This window comes from Acomys russatus, chromosome 12 (genome assembly GCF_903995435.1).
Source record: "Acomys russatus chromosome 12, mAcoRus1.1, whole genome shotgun sequence".
Classification (NCBI taxonomy): domain Eukaryota; kingdom Metazoa; phylum Chordata; class Mammalia; order Rodentia; family Muridae; genus Acomys; species Acomys russatus.
Genome location: NC_067148.1, coordinates 9,648,619 through 9,671,086, shown reverse-complemented (window position 1 = coordinate 9,671,086; position 22,468 = coordinate 9,648,619). Strand labels below are relative to the sequence as shown.

At 38.5% G+C, this 22,468-nt stretch overlaps 1 protein-coding gene across 1 annotated transcript in view; it reads left to right on the top strand.

Moving 5' to 3' along the window:
- Boll (boule homolog, RNA binding protein) overlaps positions 1-22,468 on the top strand; it is a 93,534-nt gene that overhangs the window by 36,955 nt on the left and 34,111 nt on the right. The window contains exons 8-10 of the mRNA XM_051153701.1: positions 4,714-4,761; positions 5,638-5,766; positions 10,365-10,463. Of these exons, the coding sequence (XP_051009658.1) occupies positions 4,714-4,761; positions 5,638-5,766; positions 10,365-10,463 (276 nt within the window). The remainder of the gene's footprint in view (positions 1-4,713; positions 4,762-5,637; positions 5,767-10,364; positions 10,464-22,468) is intronic.

Here is a 22,468-nt window from a genome sequence, read left to right as displayed (position 1 = left end):
CAGAACAAGTGGAGGAGCTGACAGAAGAAACTCTTCCCAAAACAATTGTGGGTGTCCAGTTAAGAATTTGTGCAAAAAGAAGGTGACCTAAGGTCCTAGCAATCTCATAAAAAAAAAAAAAAAAAAAAACATAGCAAAGTTCCGTACCAGACTTCTGGTATTTCAAGTCTGCCAAATTCCAGAGCAGTAATTTTCCCTCAGTAAAATCCAGGGACAAAAAAAAACCCCAACATAGTGCCGTTCAAAGTACCATAAGTGAGAAAGAGTAAATTTGGGTTTCCTTGTACCTGAGTCCAATTCCTATATTAATTACTGACATGCATAATTTTTAAAACTTTAGTATAATTTAATCTTGTACTTTGACTTTGTGTTTGACACTAATTACAAAATTTAAGGTGAAGACTGATGGTTTTGTCAGTTTCTGCTCTTCAAAGCATGATGGCTTATACATGGCTTAATTAGTAGGCACACTGGGTAAGTGCTTGGTTACTGAGCCACACTCCTAGCACAAGTGTGAGAAATCTCACTTCAGTACTCACAGACTAATCATACATGAACATTCTAAATGTCTCAACTGAAAGGATACAGGAAATTAAAACCTCCAGCCAATGACTTGGCCACATACACACAAATCCCATGAAAGGCACAGAAAACATCCAAAAAGGCATGGCAAGGTGGCTCCTCCAAAAGTTAAAATGTCCACAGTAATGGACCATGATGAGAGTCAAATGGGTAGCATCTTAAATAATGGATTCAAAAGAAAGATAAGAATGATTAGTGAGAGGCTGGAGAGATGTCTTAGCAGTTAAAAGCACCTGCTTTAGCAGAGGACCTGGGTCCAGTTCCTAACACCCACTTTGGGTAGCTCACCCCTACCTGTAATTCCAGTTCCAGGCGAGTCATTGCTGCCTTCTGGCCTAAACAGGCAGTGCACACATGTGGTGTACATTCAAGCAAGTAGCCACTCACACACACACTCACATATTTATTTTTAGTAATGATCAATGAAATCAAAGACACAAGTAAACACTGAGTGAATTTAAAGATTACAAATTGATAAATGAAATAAAGATATCAATGAACAATATGAAAGAAGAGTTGAATGAAGCAGAGAAAAACTCCAGTTGAAATTTTGGAAATGAAAGGCTCAATAATTCAAATGAAAACATACTTGAGCCCTCACAGCAGGTTGCATTGTGTGTGAAAGACACACAATATCAGAACCTGAAGACAGCATAAATGTAAAAGTACCAACAACACACAGGACCTCTACAACACCAGTGTAATACCAAAATTATAAACCATGGCCGTAGGTAAACAAAGAAGGGGCAACTGCTATTTTCAATACAATATTTTTATTAATTTTTTGAAATGTCCATGTCCTGTATCTTACTCATTTTCACCTCCTTCTGCTAACTCATACCCATACCCCAACACGCATGCCCCTACCTCCTCCCAACTTTGTGTTGTCTCTTTTTTAACCCACTGAGTCAAATTTGTGCTGCTCATTTACTCATGAGTGTGGAACCACCGACTGGCATGTGGCTGACCTGCTAGGAGCCGTACACTTAAAGGACAAAAGGCTCTCTGTCCTCCATCAACTCTATCTCCTCAGCTGAGGACAGGAGCTCAGTGAGGTCCGCCCAACTCCATGCTGCAATGTTGACTGCGTTCATGAGTGCAGTGGCCCTGTCACATCCAGGAGACACTGCTTTGCCCCAGGCCTCCCTGACCTGTGGCTCTTGGAAGCTTTTCACTGATAGTCTTTGATAAAGTGATAGTCTCCAAGCCCTGGAAGGAGATAGATACACACGTCCCATTTGTGGCTGAGCATGCTACTCAGACTCCTTCTCTGCACTTGGATCAGTTGTGAGCTTGTTAACCACTACTCACTACAGACACACACACACACACACACACACACACACACACCTCAATGCTGAACAGATCTTTATGTAGAAATAAAAATTTTCAAGGCAGTTTGATGTGATGTCTTCTTAGCAGAATTAGAATAGGTTCTCCCTGGGGCTTGTGAGCTCCGCCAATCATTACCGTACCTCCAGATATACAGAAAGTTGTGTGCTGGTTAACTTTAGCTGTCAACATGGCACAACCTGGAATAGCCTGAAGAGAGCCTTAGTGAGAACTTACCTAAATCAGGATGGCCTGTGGGTGTGTCTGCAGGGAAATGTCTTGATTGTTAACGGATGTGGGAGTACCCAGCCCATTGTGGAGCAGCACTGTCCTCTGGGCAGGAGGTCCTGAACAGTGTGAAAGAGTGAATGAGTGAAAACCTAGCCACTAGGGCAAAGGTTAACAACTGAACTCTCATTTGTACCTGCTGGGAGAAGGAAAATGAGTTTTCTCCAAAGGAATGACATTACATATATCAATCGCATGTACCAACATAAAGTGGACTCCAAAGAGGAGTGTGTGTGTGTGTGTGTGTGTGTGTGTGTGTGTGTGTGTGTGTGTGTGTGTGTGTGTAAAGGGAGAGGATTTAGACTTGGGAGGGGAAGAATGTGATCAAAATATATTTAAATTTTAAAATTGTTTTAAATAATAATACAAAAATTTCAAACATTAATAAGGTCAAATATAAAATAAAAGGGCTACAGAGATGGCTCAGTAGTTAAGAGCACTGGCTACTCTTCAAGAGGACCAGAGTTCAGTTCCCATAACCCCATAGCAGGTCATAACTCTCTCTAGCTCGAGTCCCAGAAGATCCAATGCTGTCTTCTGGCTTCGGTGGACACTACATACACATGATGTATGATGCACAGACATACATACGGTCAAAACACCCATACAATAAAAAATAAATACATTTTAAGTAGGTAAAGCAGTGTATCTGGGATACACTGTGCCATCTCCCTCTGTGTGACCCACACTTGTTCTCCATGAGCCACCCACATCCTAGGCACGGGACTCTACTGCCAAGTTGCCATACATCTCTCTCCTACTGATGGGCTTGGTGGGGCCAGCTCAGCGCTGTCCCTCCTGCTGTGCTTACTGCTGGAGCTGACTCCCTGGCTCTGAATGGCTCGCGGCCAAACACCATGGCTCCTGTCTCTTTATGACAAGTCTGAGTTGGTGTCATAACCACTGTCTCTCAATCATCCACATCTGGCTGCTGGGAGGTCCCTGGAATGGGACCTACACTGAGTATACTTTTCTGTAGTGAAGAAATGCACAGAGCATACTCCGGAATAATATTTCCCACCCCTACAACAATCTTGGTCTTTTTCACTTGTCACTCTGTGATTCATTCCTTTAACCCCTTTAATGACTTGTTGCTCAGACTTTAATGTCTTCCAGGAGATCACAAGCACTGAGTTTTGCTTCTGGTCAATGTTTTCTCACTAAGAACTATTTGACATAGATCTGAACATTTGCTTTTCAGTGACTCAGACAGGCCCTCTCCTCTGTTTTTCTAATCTTTCCTCCTGAATGCTTGAGCAGCCTGGAACTTCGAAAAACAAAACTACCTCATGACCCAACTATGCCACAACATTATATGGAATCTGTGTAGTCAATCAACCAGTAAAGAAAATGCAGCATATAGATATGCATACATACAAAATGGGAGTTTTACTCCACTACAAAAAAGAATAGAATTATGTCATTTGCAAGAAACTGAATGGAACAGAAGATCACCATGTTAATGAAGTAATCCAGACCCACAAAAGCAAATAAAAGAAAAAGCATATCTTTCTTCATATGCTTAAGACAACTACATGTTTGGAAGAAGGAAAAAGAATTGTATGGAATAGAGAGTATAGGCAAATATGATAAAGTACATTATATGTCTGTGTGGAAGTATCAAAATGAAACACCTTACTTTGTACAAGTAATACACACTTCAAAATACTCCAGGAGGAAAATTCTCATGTGTTCATAGAATTATAGACCAGAAAGGACATTAAGTGCCACCTTGTCCAAACAGATATTTTAAGTTAACATTCAGAAGTCGAGGTTGAGTATAGCAAGTCTCCAGAGAAACCAGCTCCAGAGAATACCAACCTCCTTTTCTCTGCCTGTCCATTCCTACAAACGCAAAACTAACATACTGCATCTGAGCGAAAAGAAGATCCCTTCCACTGTGTGTCTCTGCTAGTGCCTCTTTATAATAAGCTGAAAAATGCAAAAATGGATTCCTTATTTCTATGTTGTGAAAAAACAAAAACAAAACAGGTTTTTATATTCTTTAGGGGCTTGGAGTGTGGTTCTTTCATGCTTGCAAAGTATCTGTGAGGCCCTGTACTGAATCACCAGTATTGCACATAAAAAAGGAAAGGTTTTTTTTTTTATATATTCTTGATAAAATTTCCTTATCGGATAAATGATTTGTACATATTTTCTCACATCTTGTAGGTTAAATTTAACTTCCGTATTGGTGTTCTTTGTAGCATTGAAGTTTTAAGGAGTTCTGATGAGGTCCTGTTTATCACATTTTTGTTAGTATTTTCCCTTGTTATGTGTATTTGTAAAGCAACTTTTAAATCATTGGCTAATTCAAAGTCACAAAGGTTTCCACCTTCATGTTTAATTTTTCTAAGAATTTTGTTATTTTAGCTTTTATGTTTAGGGCTCCAATCCATTTTGATTTAACTCTTGTATATACCTTGAAAGGTCAGCTTCATTCTTCTGCATGGAAATGTCTGTTTTTAACCCTTCTTTGTAACTTACGTGTGTGTTTGTTTTTTATTTCAGGCCCCAGCACAGTGTTTACCAGGGCAGTGGCAGTGGGGGTTTCCCCAGGTAAATGTCAACCTCCAGTGTCTAGTTCAAATCCCTGAAAACTAAAGTCAAGATAACTTAAGTTTACAGCCTTTCTCCTTTATTTATTAATGTTATTTAGTAATGTTATAGCCTTGTAAGTTTTCATCCATGACTTTTGGGAAGATGAAATGAGATCATATTGCTGGAAACATTTTAGAAAGGTGTGCTATGTAAACAGAAAATGTACTTGTGTTCTTGCTGGCATTTTTCCAGCTTCACTTCAGATTTTGCTTTAGTTCGTCTCATGTTCCTAATTAAGAACTGCATGAGTATACATTATCTGAGATGATTAGGACCGAAACTGTTTAATATTTGGAATCTGAGGATATTTACATAGCTATTATTGGTTGAACACTCTCTAATTCAAAATCCAAAATACTCTAAAATCTGGAGTTTCAAAGGTGTTCAACATGTATTCTGTTTCCCAATTTTTTCCTAAGAAATAGTATTCCACCAAAAAAGTATTATTTAGTGGTATTTTCTTATATCTATGTGCAGTGACAAAGTTGAAAATAGACGCTTACACCAATTTAAATATGATAGGACATATTACTTTAACTTTTAATGAAGATGTTCGTATATCTCCAGTTATTGTCGGGTTCTGTATGAGGTTCTTAGGCAATATAAACGTGCAGTACTCACCATGAATAATATCTTTAATAACTATTATATCCTTAATAATATCAGTATTGACAATTTGGATTTCCTAGTGTATTTCTAATACAATTGTATGCCATCCCTAAAAAATAATTTTAGGAACAATACAGCAAATAATACATTTCATTTTAAGGGAAATCATTCTGGATTAACAGAAAATAACCATATTTGAATAACACAGATCATTTTGTATTTTAGTCCCCTGCTTCTTCTGCTCCATTCTTATATCTGCAACCTTCTGAGGTTATTTATCAACCAGTAGAAATTGCACAAGATGGTGGCTGTGTTCCTCCTCCACTGTCTCTGATGGAACCTTCAGTTCCAGAGGTACATGTTCATCTTTTTCTTTGTTTTTCATTTGTTCAGTGTTGGCAATTGAACCCAGGGTCCTATAGGTTCTAGAAAAAAAGCACTGTATGAGATGCATTCCCAACTCTGTTAGTGTAAAGTGATTGTTCTATAACTGCCTTGTATTAACTTTCAGTTCTTTTTATGTGTTGAAGATCATCATTAAAATTGCTTATTTTATGTTTTCTCTTTTTTGTTTGTATCTACCATTTTTATTCTAAGAGTGTTGCTTCATATTAGAACTTTTCGGTCACTACTCCTGAATCACAGTTTCTTCAAAAGTTTTAAAGTAACAAATACTTGCACCTTCTCATTTTCCCACCAGGCTCTCTTGTTGTTAATAAGTCTATCATTTAAAAGCATACAACCTTTACACCAATATAAAATCCAAAAGCCTTCCTAAAATAAGTTAAATTATTAACTACAAATTATAAACACTATGTGCAATGTCTTTAAGTCGCGTCCTCAGTGTGGTGTCTATGGGCGAGAGCCATGCAGGGGTTTAATCAGCCTCTAGTCGGGCGCGCTGCTTGCTTGGCTCTCTGGGAGCTGTGACTGGGCCCTGAGCAGGGCCTTGGCTTTCACTCTCCATGCTCTTACAAGGATGTCTTCATCCTTTGCCTCACCTTTCATTTACTTTTCGTATTTCCTCTTTTCCAGATTTAGTGAAATGTAACTGAGTATAAAAATTGTACTGAAACTATTGAAATACATGATATTTTGTAATTGTATATATTCTAAACGAATTACCACAGTCAAGGTAATTCATCTTTTCGTGTGGTTATTCATTTCTGCTTGTTTGTAGTAAAAGCATTTAAGATTTCTCAGCAGTTTTCACATTTATAGCCCATTGTTATCACCCATAGCCACCGTGCTGTACAGCGACTCTCCAGAAAGCATCTGTTCCATCTGTGCCTGTACCCTCTGAGCAGCATCTTCTCACCCTTCTCCCCACTTGTGAAAAACACGATTTTCATCTCTGCTTCTGCAAGTTTGATTTTTCGGATTCCACATAGAAAGCATTGTGAAGCATTTATTTTTCTGTACCTGGCTTATTTCATTGTATCATGTCCTCCACACTTATCCATGATATCACAGCTGACAGAATTTCCTTCTTTTTAAGACTGAATGTTATTCTGTTGTTCAGAGCCCATATATTCCTCATCCATCAGTGAACACTAAAGTTGGTTCTATACCATTGCTATTGTGTAAGACAGGAATATAGTTTGGGGGATTTTTTTCTGGAGCTGAAAAGCAAATCCAAGGTTTTGTATACTGTTGAGCAAGTACTGTATCACTAAGCCACATTTCCAGCTCCTTTGCTATTGTGAATAATGCTGCAATGAGCTTAAGAGTTCAAAAATCTCTGTTACAAGTTCATTTCCTTTGTGTGTGTGGTATGTGTGTGTATGTGTGTGTGTATGTGTGTGTGTGTGTATATGTATGTATATACAGAAGGATGGATATGCTGAATCATACAGTAATATTCTTTAGAGATCCACATACCGTTTTGCATAATAGCTGTCCTGATTGACATTCGCTCCACTGTGTCAAAGGTTCCTTCCTTTTTGTCCATAGCCTTGCTGGTGATCATTTAGTTCCTAGCTTAATCTCTTCTTGTCATAGGTTCTTCGTACTGAGATGTAACAATTACTGCGTATTCTAACCTTCACCTTATTTCACCTCAACTAGAAGCCTACAGAGTAGGCAGAAAAAGTCATATAGACATCATTTCTTGTAGCGATTCCCCTCACTTATTGATAAGCATGTGATTCCCCTCACTAATTGATAAGCATTGTAAAATGAGATCTTTATTTTTACCTCAGCTTGAACATACAAGCCTCTAAGGAATATTTGGGTAGATCTTTCATTGCCATATAGGGAAGTCTTTATCCTTGCTGAATAAATAAAGCATCAGGACCCTCCCTTATGTTTGTCCAAGTTGTACAGCATAGATACACATTATACATGGTTTGTGATCTGAAAATGTAGATATTTTCTCATTTACTTGATGATGAAATTTCAGAACTTTGTCTTTTGATGTTTTCTTGCCTTCTGGTTTCCATGGAGGTGGAAGTGAAGTAAGAATTCCTTTACATTAAATATTGCACCAAAATCTACTTTGTGCTTTAACCCATATTCTTAGTCCCTGTCATCAGGTAGTCATCACCAGTATGTGTTTGCTCCTTATTTAATCTGATAATGCTTTTCTTAAAATACTGCTGTGACTGTGTAGCTTATACTTTATATGGCATTTCCAAACTTAATAATGATACCTGTATTCTCTTATTTTGTTGCTTACTCTTATTAATATATTATTTCATAAATAAACTGGGATGGTTTTTAGTTTTAGTGGGTTTTTCACACAAAACCTTCAGGGCTCTTGTTGTGAATGTGATGTTCAGGTTTCCTGTTTTAAAAAAAAAAAAAAAAAAGCAAGCGTGTGAATACACTGAGTCATTTATCTCAATTACCACTAGAGACTTCTACATGCCTTTATGACCACAAACTGCCCCCCTCCCCATTTCAGTCTTAGAATAAATCTTTGCTTTCCCTTTCACAGAAGTGGAAACCAGTTCACAGAAACCAGCTTAGCCTCCAACCCTGAAAATAAACTTATGGGAGTTTTTTTCGTATTTCTTTGGTAACCTGGTCTTGTCCAAGTTTCTACCTATTGTGCTCTGGAATCCTCACTTCCTGCCTCTCAGTGATCTCAAGCCATCCTCTGAGTTGTTTCTCTCGCTTGCATTTTATGTCAATTTCTCTCCCTTGGCTCACAGCTTCACCACTTCTCTGTGACTCTTTCTTTTTCCACTGTGATTCTTTTTTTTTCCTTTTTTATTAATTTATTCATATTAACATCTCAATTGTTATCCCATAAGGGATATACTCCCATTCCTCCCTCCCTCCCGCTTTCACCCTATTCCCCTCCCCTATGACTGTGACTGAGGGGGACCTCCTCCCCCACTATATATGGTCATAAGCTATCAAGTCTCATCTTGGTATCCTGCCTATTCCTTCTCTGAGTGCCACCAGGCCTCCCCATCAAGTGGACGTGGTCACATATGGGGCACTAGAGTTCATGTGAAAGTCAGTCCCCACTCTCCACTCAACTTCCACTGTGATTCTTAAAGGGATTATTTAACCTCCACAGTCTGGCAAAAGTGAAGGCAGCAAGGAACCATATTGCAGTATTAAAACTTAGAACTGTTTGATACAGCATTCCCTGGATATTCTGTAGCATATTTGAGAGGTAACTATTATCTTTTTACACATTCCTTCACAGACCCCCTACCTTCTACCTTTCCAAACCAAAACTCTTGAAAAGAGAAGCTGTATCCAGTGTTTGTGATGTTCAGGGCCATTTTATCCCACACCTGCTGAAATCAATTTCATTATCTTTCACCTAAGCTGCCTTTGTGAGGGGTCCTTAGCGGCATCCTAATTACTAAATAAGCCTTTCAGGAACAGCAAACTGTTTGAGCTGTTAGATAGCTGTGTTTGCACAATACTGCCCTCTTCTGGAATTCCTTTACTAGTTTTTATATCAGGTTTTAAAGACATGGTATTAAAATGCTTACAATGTCAATAATTTAACAATCAGTACATTTTAGATAATATTTTGGATCTATTGTTTTAAATATAAATTTATTTCACTATGTGTTCATCTGTTGATGGGTAGTCAGGTTGATTCCAGTTCCTTTCTATTATTAGTAGACCAGCAATAAACATGAATATGCAAGTATCTCTGTATAGGACATAGAATCACAGGATATGTTCAGGATTGGTATAGCTAGGTCTCATACTAGTTTTATTGTTAATTTTTTGAGAAAACTTTATACTTGTTTCCATGGTGACAGTACCAGTTTATACTCCCACCAACAGTATAAATGATTCCTCTCTCTCCACATCCTTACCAGCATTTGTAATCACTTAACTACACTCTTAAACTCTCTGGCCTCAGTTTATTGCTCTCCTGCCTTATTTTTTCCTTGTTAGCATTTAATGTTCTTTCCAGCCTACCAAACAACTTAAAGTAGGTCTCCCAAAAGAAGTGTTTTTCTTATTTAACCTCTGATTTGATTACACAGTCCCTTACTGTGTTCCCGGTTCTTTTAAACCAAACATCAGCTCCACTAAGATTTTTTTTTTTTAAGATTTTATTGTGTATACAGTGTTCTGCCTGCATGTACACCTGCAGGCCAGAAGAGGGCATCAGATTACATTATAGAGGGTTGTGAGCCACCGTGTGGTTGCTGGGAATTGAACTCAGGACCTTTGGAAGAGCAGCCAGTGCTCTTAACCTCTGAGCTTTTTAACGATCATCTTCACCAAGCATCTTGAGCATAATTGAGTATTCCTTTTCTCCCATGCCCCACACACATGTGGGGACAGGACATGTGATGATTTAGAGTAATTCTTTTTCTTGGTTAGACTATAAGTTCATTAAACGCAGTGAATGGGATTTTTGTATGTGATAGAAAACATCACATAATAAGTGCTGAATAAATATTTTAATAAATGTGAGTAACACCTCTCTTTTCTCTACCATTTCCTTGATGCCTCTTTTGTAACAGCCTTATTCTGGTCATGGAGCTCAAGCAGCATATCACCAGGTTTATGCTTCAAGTGCCATTGCTATGCCTGCACCCATGATGCAGCCTGAGCCAATTAAAGTAAGGAGTTCATATTGAGTTTTTTTCTGTTTTTATCCCATTATTCTCTGGACATTTTTTATTCCATCTATGATCAAAAGTAAAGAATTAGTGAATCATTTTATATAGAAGAAATAAATTCTAAATTAATTATAATTCCGATTAACTAATTTTTAAATGTTCTAAACCACTCACAGTGAAATGCTTTATTTATTGTGATATAGAGATACATAAACTTAAGTTTATCATTTTAACTATTTTAAGTGTCTTTAATTATATTCACAATACTGTGAAAATTATTACCAGCGTTCCTAAACTTTTTTATCACCTCAAATAGAAACTCTGTTCTCATTACACTATTCCTCTTTCCCTTTTGGCCTCTCTGTTCGGTCCCTGGTAACCCTTATCCTACTCTCTATATCTTAATTTTCCCTGTTCTAGATTTGGCACATAGGATTATCTGTGTGAATAGTATTTGTAGGGAGATGAAACAGATCATAATCTCCAGTTTAGGCTTAAGGATTATTTGTATTTGTTAAATCAGTTTTCTGGCCAAAAAAAAAAAAAAATAGTGTATCACCCAATTAAATATAGTCTAATTAGATACATGTGTATGTTTTCTGTGTTCTGGTCATCTGCTGTGCAGCAGGGAATTCTCTTTATTGTTGGGTTTCTTAGTGAGATTCTGGATCATCATGTTAGAAAAATGGACTTCATCCCAGTAAAGAATTGCAACTTGATTAGCTGTTCTGATGGTAATATGATTTTTTGTCCATTTTAGTTTAGTGGAATACAAAAGTATACTCTGCAGTGAAACGAAGGAAAATAGCTATTTTGCACTCACATTTATAACACATCATATGTGTTGAGCTGTATTCCCTCTGCCCTACCATAGCCCCTTTCTACTGTGACTGCTCATCGCTGTGCTGTGCATATGAAAGAAGATCCCAATTTTAGTTTCACATTAAAATCTAGAATGTTACTGAGCCTCATTTACAGAGGCTTCATTTCTAGCATTATAGGAATCTTCTAGACACACTTCCCTAATGTTAAGATCGTTGATGCTGGTGCGTGTGTGCATGATGGATTGGATGCACATGTCAGGGGGGGGGGGGGGAGTGTGTGCATGATGGATTGGATACACATGTCAGGGGGGAGGGGGAGTGTGTGCATGATGGATTGGATACACATGTCAGGGGGGAGGGGGAGTGTGTGCATGATGGATTGGATACACATGTCAGGGGGGAGGGGAGTGTGTGCATGATGGATTGGATGCACATGTCAGGGGGGGAGGGGAGTGTGTGCATGATGGATTGGATGCACATGTCAGGGGGGGAGGGGGAGTGTGTGCATGATGGATTGGATGCACATGTCAGGGGGGGGGGGGGAGGGTGTGCATGATGGATTGGATACACATGTCAGGGGGGAGGGGGAGTGTGTGCATGATGGATTGGATACACATGTCAGGGGGGAGGGGGAGTGTGTGCATGATGGATTGGATACACATGTCAGGGGGGGGGGGGGAGTGTGTGCATGATGGATTGGATACACATGTCAGGGGGGGGGAGGGGGAGTGTGTGCATGATGGATTGGATGCACATGTCAGGGGGGGAGGGGGAGTGTGTGCATGATGGATTGGATGCACATGTCGGGGGGGGGGGAGGGGGAGTGTGTGCATGATGGATTGGATGCACATGTCGGGGGGGGGGGGGGTGTGGATGGTGTCGGGGGGGAGGGGGAGTGTGTGCATGATGGATTGGATGCACATGTCAGGGGGAGGGAGGGGGAGTGTGTGCATGATGGATTGGATACACATGTCAGGGGGGGAGGGGGAGTGTGTGCATGATGGATTGGATACACATGTCAGGGGGGGGGGGGAGTGTGTGCATGATGGATTGGATACACATGTCAGGGGGGAGGGGAGTGTGTGCATGATGGATTGGATGCACATGTCAGGGGGGGGAGGGGGAGTGTGTGCATGATGGATTGGATACACATGTCAGGGGGGGAGGGGCAGAGAGGGAGAATTAAAATAACTGAGATTATGGCTTAAATGATAATTCAAATGGGACATATAGTGGCAAATGGTACTAAGAATGTTCATTAAAATTTTATTTTTCTACTTAAAGAGTATGCACATTTCTTAGTTCTGTTAGATCTCTAAGTAGGTAACATCAGAAACTGTACATAGAAACTCACTCACCTTACTCTTAGAAGCAGTGATATAGGGTTACTCTTTGTTGAACATGGAAAATTAATAAGTTTTCCAAAGTCAAAACTGAAATGCGGGACTATTGTATAAGAAGTTTTATACTTCTTTTTGTGTTTCAATAAAAGGTAGAGTTTTCTATGTGCTTTATACCCAATATTTATTGGTGGTGAGAGACATTGATCCCACAGCCTCACACATCTTGGAAATTATTCTATCAATAAGGTACCAGTTTAAGGTAGAGTGCCCTATACGTTATATAATTAATTGTTTTATAGTAATTTAGTGGCTCTCAGTAGAAAACTGTGTCTGTCTCAGGGACAGGAAGTCCAGTACTACTTTCATAATTTTAGAGAACTTCACAGCAATGCTTTATTATACAGGTTTTACTACAGAGAAGATTATCCTCTTTTGTTTGTACTGCATTTGTATTATAAACATAGAAATCTTAATATGCAAGTGTTACATTATTAGAAACATCTTTTTTCTAAGACGTATTAAACTAACTTCTAAAATATTGATGGGCACTTGAAATATCAGCTATTTTCTTCCTATTTAAAATTTTCCTGGAACTAAAAAACCTAAGTGTCTTTTTTAGAGTTTGAATCTTTTGGCTCTTATTTTTGTAAGCACCGTTCAATTTTTAAATATATTTTATTAACTTATTTATATTACATCTCAATTGTTATGCCATCTCTTGTATCCTCCCATTCCTCCCTCCCATTTTCCCCCTACTCCCCTCCCCTATGACTGTGACTGAGGGGGACCTCCTCCCCCTGTATATGCTCATAGGGTATCAAATCTCTTCTTGGTAGCCTGCCATCCTTTCTCTGAGTGCCACCAGGCCACCCCATCCAGAGGACATGGTCAAATATGAGGCACCAGAGTACGTGTGAAAGTCAGACCCCACTCTCCACTCAATGCACAGTTCACTTTTAAAAGTGATGAGAATACTAATGTTCTAGTTTCATTTGTTGCTACAATAAAATACACTAAATAAGAAACAAGTTATGAAAGAAATGGTTCATTCAATGTACCTAATTTCAAGTTATAGTCTATCATTTTGAGAAAGACAAAGGAACTCAAACAGCTAGTTACATGACACCCATAGTCAAGAGCAGAAAGATGATAAGCATGTCCTTCATTAATTGGTTTAGTGTGTCTGTCTGTCTGTCTGTTTGTCTGTCTGTCTGCATGCTCAGCTAGCTTTCTTCACTCTTGTAGTGTTAAAGGATAAGCTCCTTAAATGGGTTGGGTCTTTCAACAACAATAAACAGCCAAGGCAGTCGCTAATAGATATACCCACAAGCCAACCTGATCTAGAGAATTCCTCATTAGGACTTTGTTTCCAAGTAGGTAGTGTCAAGTTGACACCTAAAACTAACCAGCACAACTGATCAGTGAGTATTGTGCTAATGTTATTACTATCACTATAAAAAAATACCCTGACAAAGAGGAATCTGAAGAGAAATTTGTTTTTTGGGCTTACAGTTCCATACAGCCTAGAAGGTTTCAGGGAAGTCAATTCAGGAACTCAAGCAGCTTACCACATCACATCCACAGTTAGGAACAAAGAGAATAAATGCATCCTTGTGTGCTATTTGCTTAGTGCCCCTGCCCAGGGAATGGTGCACCCACAGTAGGTTGGGTAAGTTAAAAATCAAGACAGTTCTCCACAAACATACCCAAATGCCAACCTGGTCTAGGCAAGCCCAGATTGAGAATCCCTTCTCAGGTGATTTGGGGATATTTCAGGTTGACATGTAAAAACATCACAGGTGCGGCTGGAGAGGCGGCTCAGTGGTTAAAACACCAGTTGTTCTTCCAGAGGACCTGAGTTCCGTTCCCAGTGCCCACATGGCAGCTCACAACTGTCTGTAACCCCGCTTTCAGGGGATCCAATGTCTCAGAAATTCAGGCAAAATACCAATGTACATAAAATAAACAAAAAAATTTTTTTATCATCACAGGTGCTAAGTTACACTTAATAGTGAAAGTTCTGGTGTCTATTGCTCAGTTGGGTAACTATGGAGCACAGGAGTGGTTTTTTTGTTTTGTTTTGTTTTTTGTTTTGTAAGCTAAAAGAAAAACCTTGGATGCTTTTACCATTTAAAAAAAGATGTCATATAGTGGGGAGGAGGCCCCCCTCGGTGTTAGACCTAGGGAAGGGAAATAGGGTGAAAGTGGGAGGGAGGGAGTAACAGAATGATACAGTGATGGGATAACAATTGAGTTGTAATCTGAATAAATTAATTAAATAATTTTTAAAAATAAAAAGAATGTAGTAAAAAAAAGGTTAAAGAGAACCAAAAATAAAAAAATAAAAAATAAAGATGTGAGCCACAGAGATAGATTAGGGTGTTGAGCACACACACTGATCTTGCAGAGGATCCCATTTAGATTTTCAGTACCCACATTGAGTGGCTAACACTTTGGAAAGACAGTATAATTCAGAAGTAAGTCAGAATGGGATTTGAACTGACATAAGTGTTTCCCTCTACCGTGGAATAGCCACACACCTAAAAATTGCCAAATATTCTACTACCGCTATGTTCTTTAACACTTTTATTTCAGTATCATTATTACTTCTTATAAATCTATTTAAAAGCTAAAGTTGACTTATATCCAGCTATAGGAGACAAAAACTGGGGGGAACCTGTGATTTATAGTATCTAGGACAAGAGAGTATAAAATTATACATGCTCTCCATAAGTTGAGCAATATTCCTTTAATTCTGTAGCATATTTTTACTCATAGAACTATACAATACTAACCATGTAGTTAAACACTAAAAATGCATAGGTTCTATGTGCATAAAACTTTCTTGTTTATGAAAATCTAAAACAGAAAAAAGCATCATAATCTTAAGAAACCAGGGTGTTTAAATTGTCAACTGGAAGTAAACAGAAATGTTTGGGTTCAGTAGAAAACTGTTTACATACATATGGCACACTAAAGGCAATGATACAGAGATGTTCCTCAATTTACAAAATTGGGTACCCCCAAAAACATCCAGAGATGAAAATGTAAGAGCTGGAGTGGTGGTGAGCAGTTAAGAGCACTTGCTGCTCTTGCAGAGGACGTGAGTTTGATTCCCAGTGCCCACGCAGTAGCTCACAACCATCTATAGCTCCAGTCCCACAGGATCTGACACCTTTTTCTGACCACTGTTGGTACCAGGAATGCATCTGGTGAACTTATATACATGGAGACAAACCACTCATACACATAAATAGATTTTTTTAATTACATGTAACTCAAAAATATATTTAATACACCTCACCTACCAAATATCAGCTTAGCAACTCAATAAATACACTACAGGGTATCAGGTGTGCCCTTGTGATTGTGTGGATTACAAGAAGTTGTGCCCAACATTAAGGATAGCATGATACATATTGAGTCCTGGAAAAATCAAAACTTTAAACTAGAACTATGATTTCTACTGAGTATGACCTCTGCACTATCTTAAGTCAACATAATCATAAATCAAACCACTGTAACTTGGATTCTTTCAATATATGCTGTCTCCATCAGATTCTCTAAAATAACTAGGACATTAAGTTTTTAATTACATTCATAATGGACTTGCTGCTGTTAAGCAAATGTGTAGCTTCTCAATTTTTTGTTTTTGCTCTTCCGAATATGTTGAAATTAAATCTAAGATGGCCTCCAAAGAGCCAATCTGAACGTTACATCACTTTTTATACTTTGAAATATTAATGATGACAGATTAAAATATAAGGTCCGTATACCATCTTCAATTTCTTTGTATCAAGAAAGAATGCCATAGTGATTCTTGATGGTGTTACTGCTCCAATTATATTAAATTTCCGGGTTCGAGAAAAATAGCTACTAAGATTCTACATTGAGGGCTTTTTTAAAGATTTATTTTACATGTATAAGTATTATGTCTTTATGTGTGTATGTGCACAACCTGTGTACCTGATGCCACAGAGGTCATCAGTTGTTTGTTGGTGTTGAGGATCGAATCCAAGTCCTCTGCAAGAGTAACAAATGCTCTTAACCACTGAGCCAACTTTACAGCCTTGGACATTGAATCTTATTCTGATCCAGAGACAGACACAAGCATCATGAGTCTACAAAAAGAAGTGCATTCCAGCTTTGTTTCCCTTCCAATTTCTTTAATGTTAATAATCAGAGTTTTCTTGTGACAAATGATTAACAAAAAACTTGAGGGATGAAAATTTTATTTTGGCTTGATATTGGTCTCAGATATTTCTATCCATAATCTTTGGCTCCACTTATCCTAGAACAATGATGAGGCAAAATATCATAGTGGACAGGAAGTAGTGGGCACGATACAGCCCACAAATACATACCCCCAGTCACCTAGTCCTTCTAGCTAAACCTCACCTCCAAAAGTTTTTAGAGCCTACTAAAATAATGCCACTAGCTAAAAACCAATTCTTCTATAATGAACCTGGGTGAAACAATTCATATACAAACTTTACCATTTTTCCCTGGACCTAATGACCACATCTGTTTGATAATGAAAAATGTATTTAGTCCATCTCCAAAAATTCCCATAATGTTAACACTTCCAACATTGTTCAAAAGTTAAGTCAGCAGTAATACTCAAGGTAGGTTCTGTGGATGTTGCTCGGTTGGTACCCCCACTTCCCTGATACCAAATTTCTTCTGTATCATACTTCTTGTCACTATGGGGGGAAATATCTGATTTAAACAACTTAAAGGAAGGACATATTTTTGCCATGGTTTCAGAATATTCAGTCAGTCTGTTGATTCTGCACAGACTATTCACCTCATGGTGGACAAGAAACAGAAAAAAGAGAATGGGAGCCCTGTGACAAAATGCAGTCCCAAATATCAACAATAGCATTCTTTTTTCAACTTGGCCCCACCTCCTAAGGTTTTCAGAGTCTCCCAAAATAGTGCCACAATCTGGAGACCAGTCCTTCAGCAGTAAGCCTGAGAAGGATGGCTCATATTCAAACTGTAACATAATCTTAGGTATTTATTTTTAGGTATTTGAAAATATCCTGAGAATAATTCTGGTAGCCCCAGTGGACTGCTGAAAGAGCTCACAGAATGAATACATTAAAATAGTTAAGAACCCTCACAGTTGCTAGTGATGTTGGCACACATCTCTAATCCTAACACATGCTGAGTCAAGGCAAGAGGATCACATATCGTGGGCCAGCCTGGGCCACATAGCCAGCTGAAAAGAGTGAGCTTCTGTATTATTCTGTCACTTCAATTTACTTTGGGCAAGTTTTTATAAGAAAGAATTTCTTTAACTATATCTTCCTAATTCTCTTTTTTTGTTGCTTCTATTCTTTTTAGTCGCAAAGCACTATTCCTTTTTCACTTCTCAAGATTTCTAGTAAACTGTAACTTTTGACTTTGACTTTTTATGACCAGTAATTACTTCCTCAACACAAAGTTGCCTTAGTTCAAGTTCTCTACCAACTATATCATGAGCTGGGTTGCTTAAGCAACACATGTTCATTTCTCCACTTTGAAGGCTGGGAAATCAAGGTACCTACATTTGCCTCTGCAGGTGTCTTGTCTTCCCACCGTAGCCTTACACAGTGGTTCTCAACCTTCCTACTGCTGTGATCCTTTAATAAACTTTGTCATGTTGTGGCGACCCCCCACAACTATAAAATTATTTCATTGCTACTTAATTATAATTTTGTTGCTGTTATGAATTTAATATAAATGTTTGATATGCAGGATATATGATTATGTGACTCCCCCCAAAGAGGTTGCAACCTACAGGTTGAGAAGCATTGCTTACAAGAGTAAGAAAAGTAGATAGAAGGAAAGCAAGCTTCCTTGATTCATTTTTTTTTTTACATTGATTGATTGGTTATGCATGACATTGGGTGGATGCATGCATTTTTAAATTACTTTTTACATATACATTTATATTATTACATATATATACAGTAGATTACCTATGGCAAGAAGAACCGTGACACAATCAGGAATTATATAAATGTTACATTCTTAGTGTTTTGAATATTTGTATTTGACAGCCTTGAAGAAGACAGCTTTACTATCTTGGTGCATCTAAATTTCTGAATGTAAATCAGTCTCCATTACATATTGTCATTATCAACTTAGAACACCTATCTAGACCTGAAAACATCTTAACCCCTAAACAATTAAGCTCCATTGTAAAACTAAGTTACCTGGTCTTCAGCTCCCTCAGAGACTTGAGGAGTAAACTTGATTATCTGAGTATGCTGGGAGTGCAGGTTAGTAGCTTTCCAAATAAAAAGATGACAGAGACAGTTTTCTACCTGAATAGTCACCCAAAACTCTCTATAACGTTGGAGCATCTTCTTCAGCCTTCTGGCCCAATATATCTGACAGACATATTTGTGAGGCAGGAATTATTGAGGACTGGCTTACCCTGTCTTGGCAGAGTTTGGATGCCAACTCTGCCTGCATACAAGCTTGCCCTTTTTTTAGGCAGAGGATACATTCATTTTTATATCATGCTGTACTTACGTTTTTAAATCTAGGTTATTTAATGCTTCCAAGAATGTTTTTGAGACACTAATTAGTTATATAACTCAAGTTAGTCTTGAGCCTGTAATCCTCCCACACACTTTTATTGTTATCTTTATCTACTTTGTAATAGCACACTAAATCTTAACTAACTCAGTACCCACTGACCAACACTTCTCTACTTTTCCTTCTCCTATCTTAGTTACTGTTCTATCACTGTGAAAGAGACGCCTGGCCAAGGCATCTTACAGAAGAAAACATTTAATTGGGGCCTTGCCTACCGTTTTAGAGGGTTAGTCTATGATCGTCATGGTGGAGATCATGGTGGCCAGCAGGCATGGTGCTGGAGCAGTACTTAAATTCTGATCCACAGACAGGAGGCAGAAAGAGCAAGATGGGTCAGGGCCGCAAAGCCCACCCACAGAAGCACACACACTAAAACAAGGCCACACCTAATCCTTGTCAAACAGTTCTACTAACTGGGAACCGAACATTCAAATACATGAGCCTATGGGGGCCACCATCATTCAGACCACCACACCTATTCTCCCAAGTCTGGTAACCACCACTCTGCTTGCAACTCTTGTGGGATTTGGCCTATAGAACATAGTTGAATGACCTTTGGATTAACTCACTTTCTGGTTAATTCATCTTCTTCAAGCATAATGTGAAATGTAATATGTATTCTTTTAGTGTGTTTCTATTTCTTTCTAATCTGCTTTTAGTTTAAACTAGATTATCAAACTAGATTGATATTAATTATTAATTATTAAACTAGATTGATCAAACACCTGTGGGCTACTTTAATACTGGGTTTGCCATAAGTTCTTAGTAGCCAAAGTGACTGTCTGAGGTGGAAGAGCAGTGAAAGTAATTAGACTTAGTTATTAATTGGATACAATTTTCAGCAATCATATTGAGTGAATTGGGCAATTTTAGAAAGACAGATACTCTGTTTTCTCTCATTTGTAGTTCCTAGACTTTATTTTATTTATATATATATGTGTGTGTGTGTGTGTGTGTGTGTGTGTGTGATATAAAATGAAAATAAAACTAAACAGATGGGACTAACATTAGGGTGGAAGAGTGAGAATAAAAAAGAATTGGGTGCTATAAGAGGAAATAGGCTTAACATAAAATATATACATGTACAAAAACTTCTTTAAAATCTTATTAATTACTGTGTAAGGTTATGTTTTAGTTGCCATGATAGTCAAAATTTTTAAGTATTTTTGAGGGAAAATATCATATAGCACACGTTTTTCATATCAAAATTATATGTTTCCATTCTTGGTTTGAGCATTTTCTCTGCAGTCTGAGTCTCCTGAGTCTATCGTCATTCTAGTTGGACATCTGTTTCTCTCTCCCTCTCCGTCTCTTGTCTGTCTGTCTATCTGTGTCTCTCTCTCTCTCCTCTCTCTCTCTCTCTCTCTCTCTCTCTCTCTCTCTCTCTCTCTCTCTCTCTCTCTCTCTCTCTCCTCTGCCCCTTAAAAAATCCAGACCACTTAGATGGACACCCTACATTTTGTAGTGCAAAATTTGATTTATGAAACCATAATCCTTTACAGAATATTTTCTTTTTTTATTTGCTTCCTTTTTTAATTTTTATTTTTTATTAATTCATTCATATTACATCCCAATAGTTATCCCATCCTTTGGATCCTCCCATTCCTCCCTCCCTCCTGCTTTCCCCCTACTCCCCTCCCCTATGACTGTGACTGAGGGAGACCTTCTCCTCCCCTGTATATGCTCATAGGACATCAGATCTCTTCTTGGTAGCTTGCTATCCTTCCTCTGAGTGCCACCAGGGCCCCCTCAAGGGGACGTGATCAAATATGGGGCACCAGAGTTCATGTGAAAGTGAGTTCCCACTCTCCACTCACCTGTGGAGAATGTCCTGTCCATTGGCTAGATCTCGGTCAGGGTTCAATGTTTACTGTACATATAGTCCTTGGCTGGTGCCGTAGTTTGAGCAGGACCCCTGGGCCCAGAACCGCCCATCATAATGATCTTCTTGTAGATTTCTAGGACCCTCTGGATTCTTCTATTTCCCCATTCTCCCATGCTTCTCTCACCTAAAGTCCCAATAGGATGTCCTCCCCTCTGTCCCACTTTGCTGATAAGTGAAGACTTTCATGGGACATGCCCCTTGGGCTAGTGTCCAGATATAAGTGAGTATATACCATGTGAGTCTTTCTGCTTCTGGGTTAACTCACTCAGTATGGTCATTTCTAGTTCAATTCATTTGTTCACAAATTTCGAGAATTCCTTGTTTTTAATAGCTGAGTAGTATTCCATAGTGTAAATGTACCACAGTTTCTTTATCCAATTTTCTACTGAGGGACACTTAGGCTATTTCCAGGTTCTGGCTATTATGAATAAGACCGCTGTGAACATGGTTGAGCATATGTCCCTGTTGTGTGCTGGCGCTTCTGGGTATATTCCAAGGAGTGGAATAGCTGGGTCTTGAGGAAGTCCTATTCCCAGTTTTCTGAGATAGCGCCAGATAGATTTCCAAAGTGGTTATACTAATTTGCATTCCCACCAGCAATGAGGGAGTGTTCCTCTTTGTCCACATCCTCACCAGCATGTGGTATCGCTTCAGTTTTTGATCTTAGCCATTTTGATGGATGTAAGATGGAATCTCAGAGTCATTTTGATTTGCATTTCTCTGATGACTAAAGACGTTGAGCATTTCTTTGAGTGTTTCTCAGCCATTTGATATTCCTCTGTTGAGAATTCTCTGTTTCGTTCTGAGCCCCATTTCTCAGTTGTGTTATTTGTTTTGGTGGTGTTTAATTTCTTGAGTTCTTTATATATTTTGGATATTAGACCTTTGTCAGATGTAGGCTTGGTGAAGATCTTTTCCCAGGCTGTCGCAGAATATTTTCTAAACATGTTTTGAAGAGCATCTTCCTCCACTGTGAGGACAAGAGTAAGCAGTAGGGTTTTATACTGTGCTCCATACTCTATTAACATTTTTATTTTGCCTGCTTTGGGAATGCATATGAGTGAAAGATAAGTATTATCTTATATTCCAAAAATTAGTGTTTCTTTAGTGTTTTCTATTCAAAACACAGTAGATGCTCTTATCCATACGATATTTGTTCCCAGACACCAGTAGATGCCTCAAAGCTCAGATAGTACCAAATGCTATATATACACAGCGCTAATTTGATAACACAGCAAATACATAACTCAGTAGTTGTGGGAATATGCAGTATGGATATGATGGGCAGTACAATGGTTCACATCTGGAACATGTTGGAATGAGATAGCATAAGCAATTTGGGACAGATAGATTGTTTGCTTC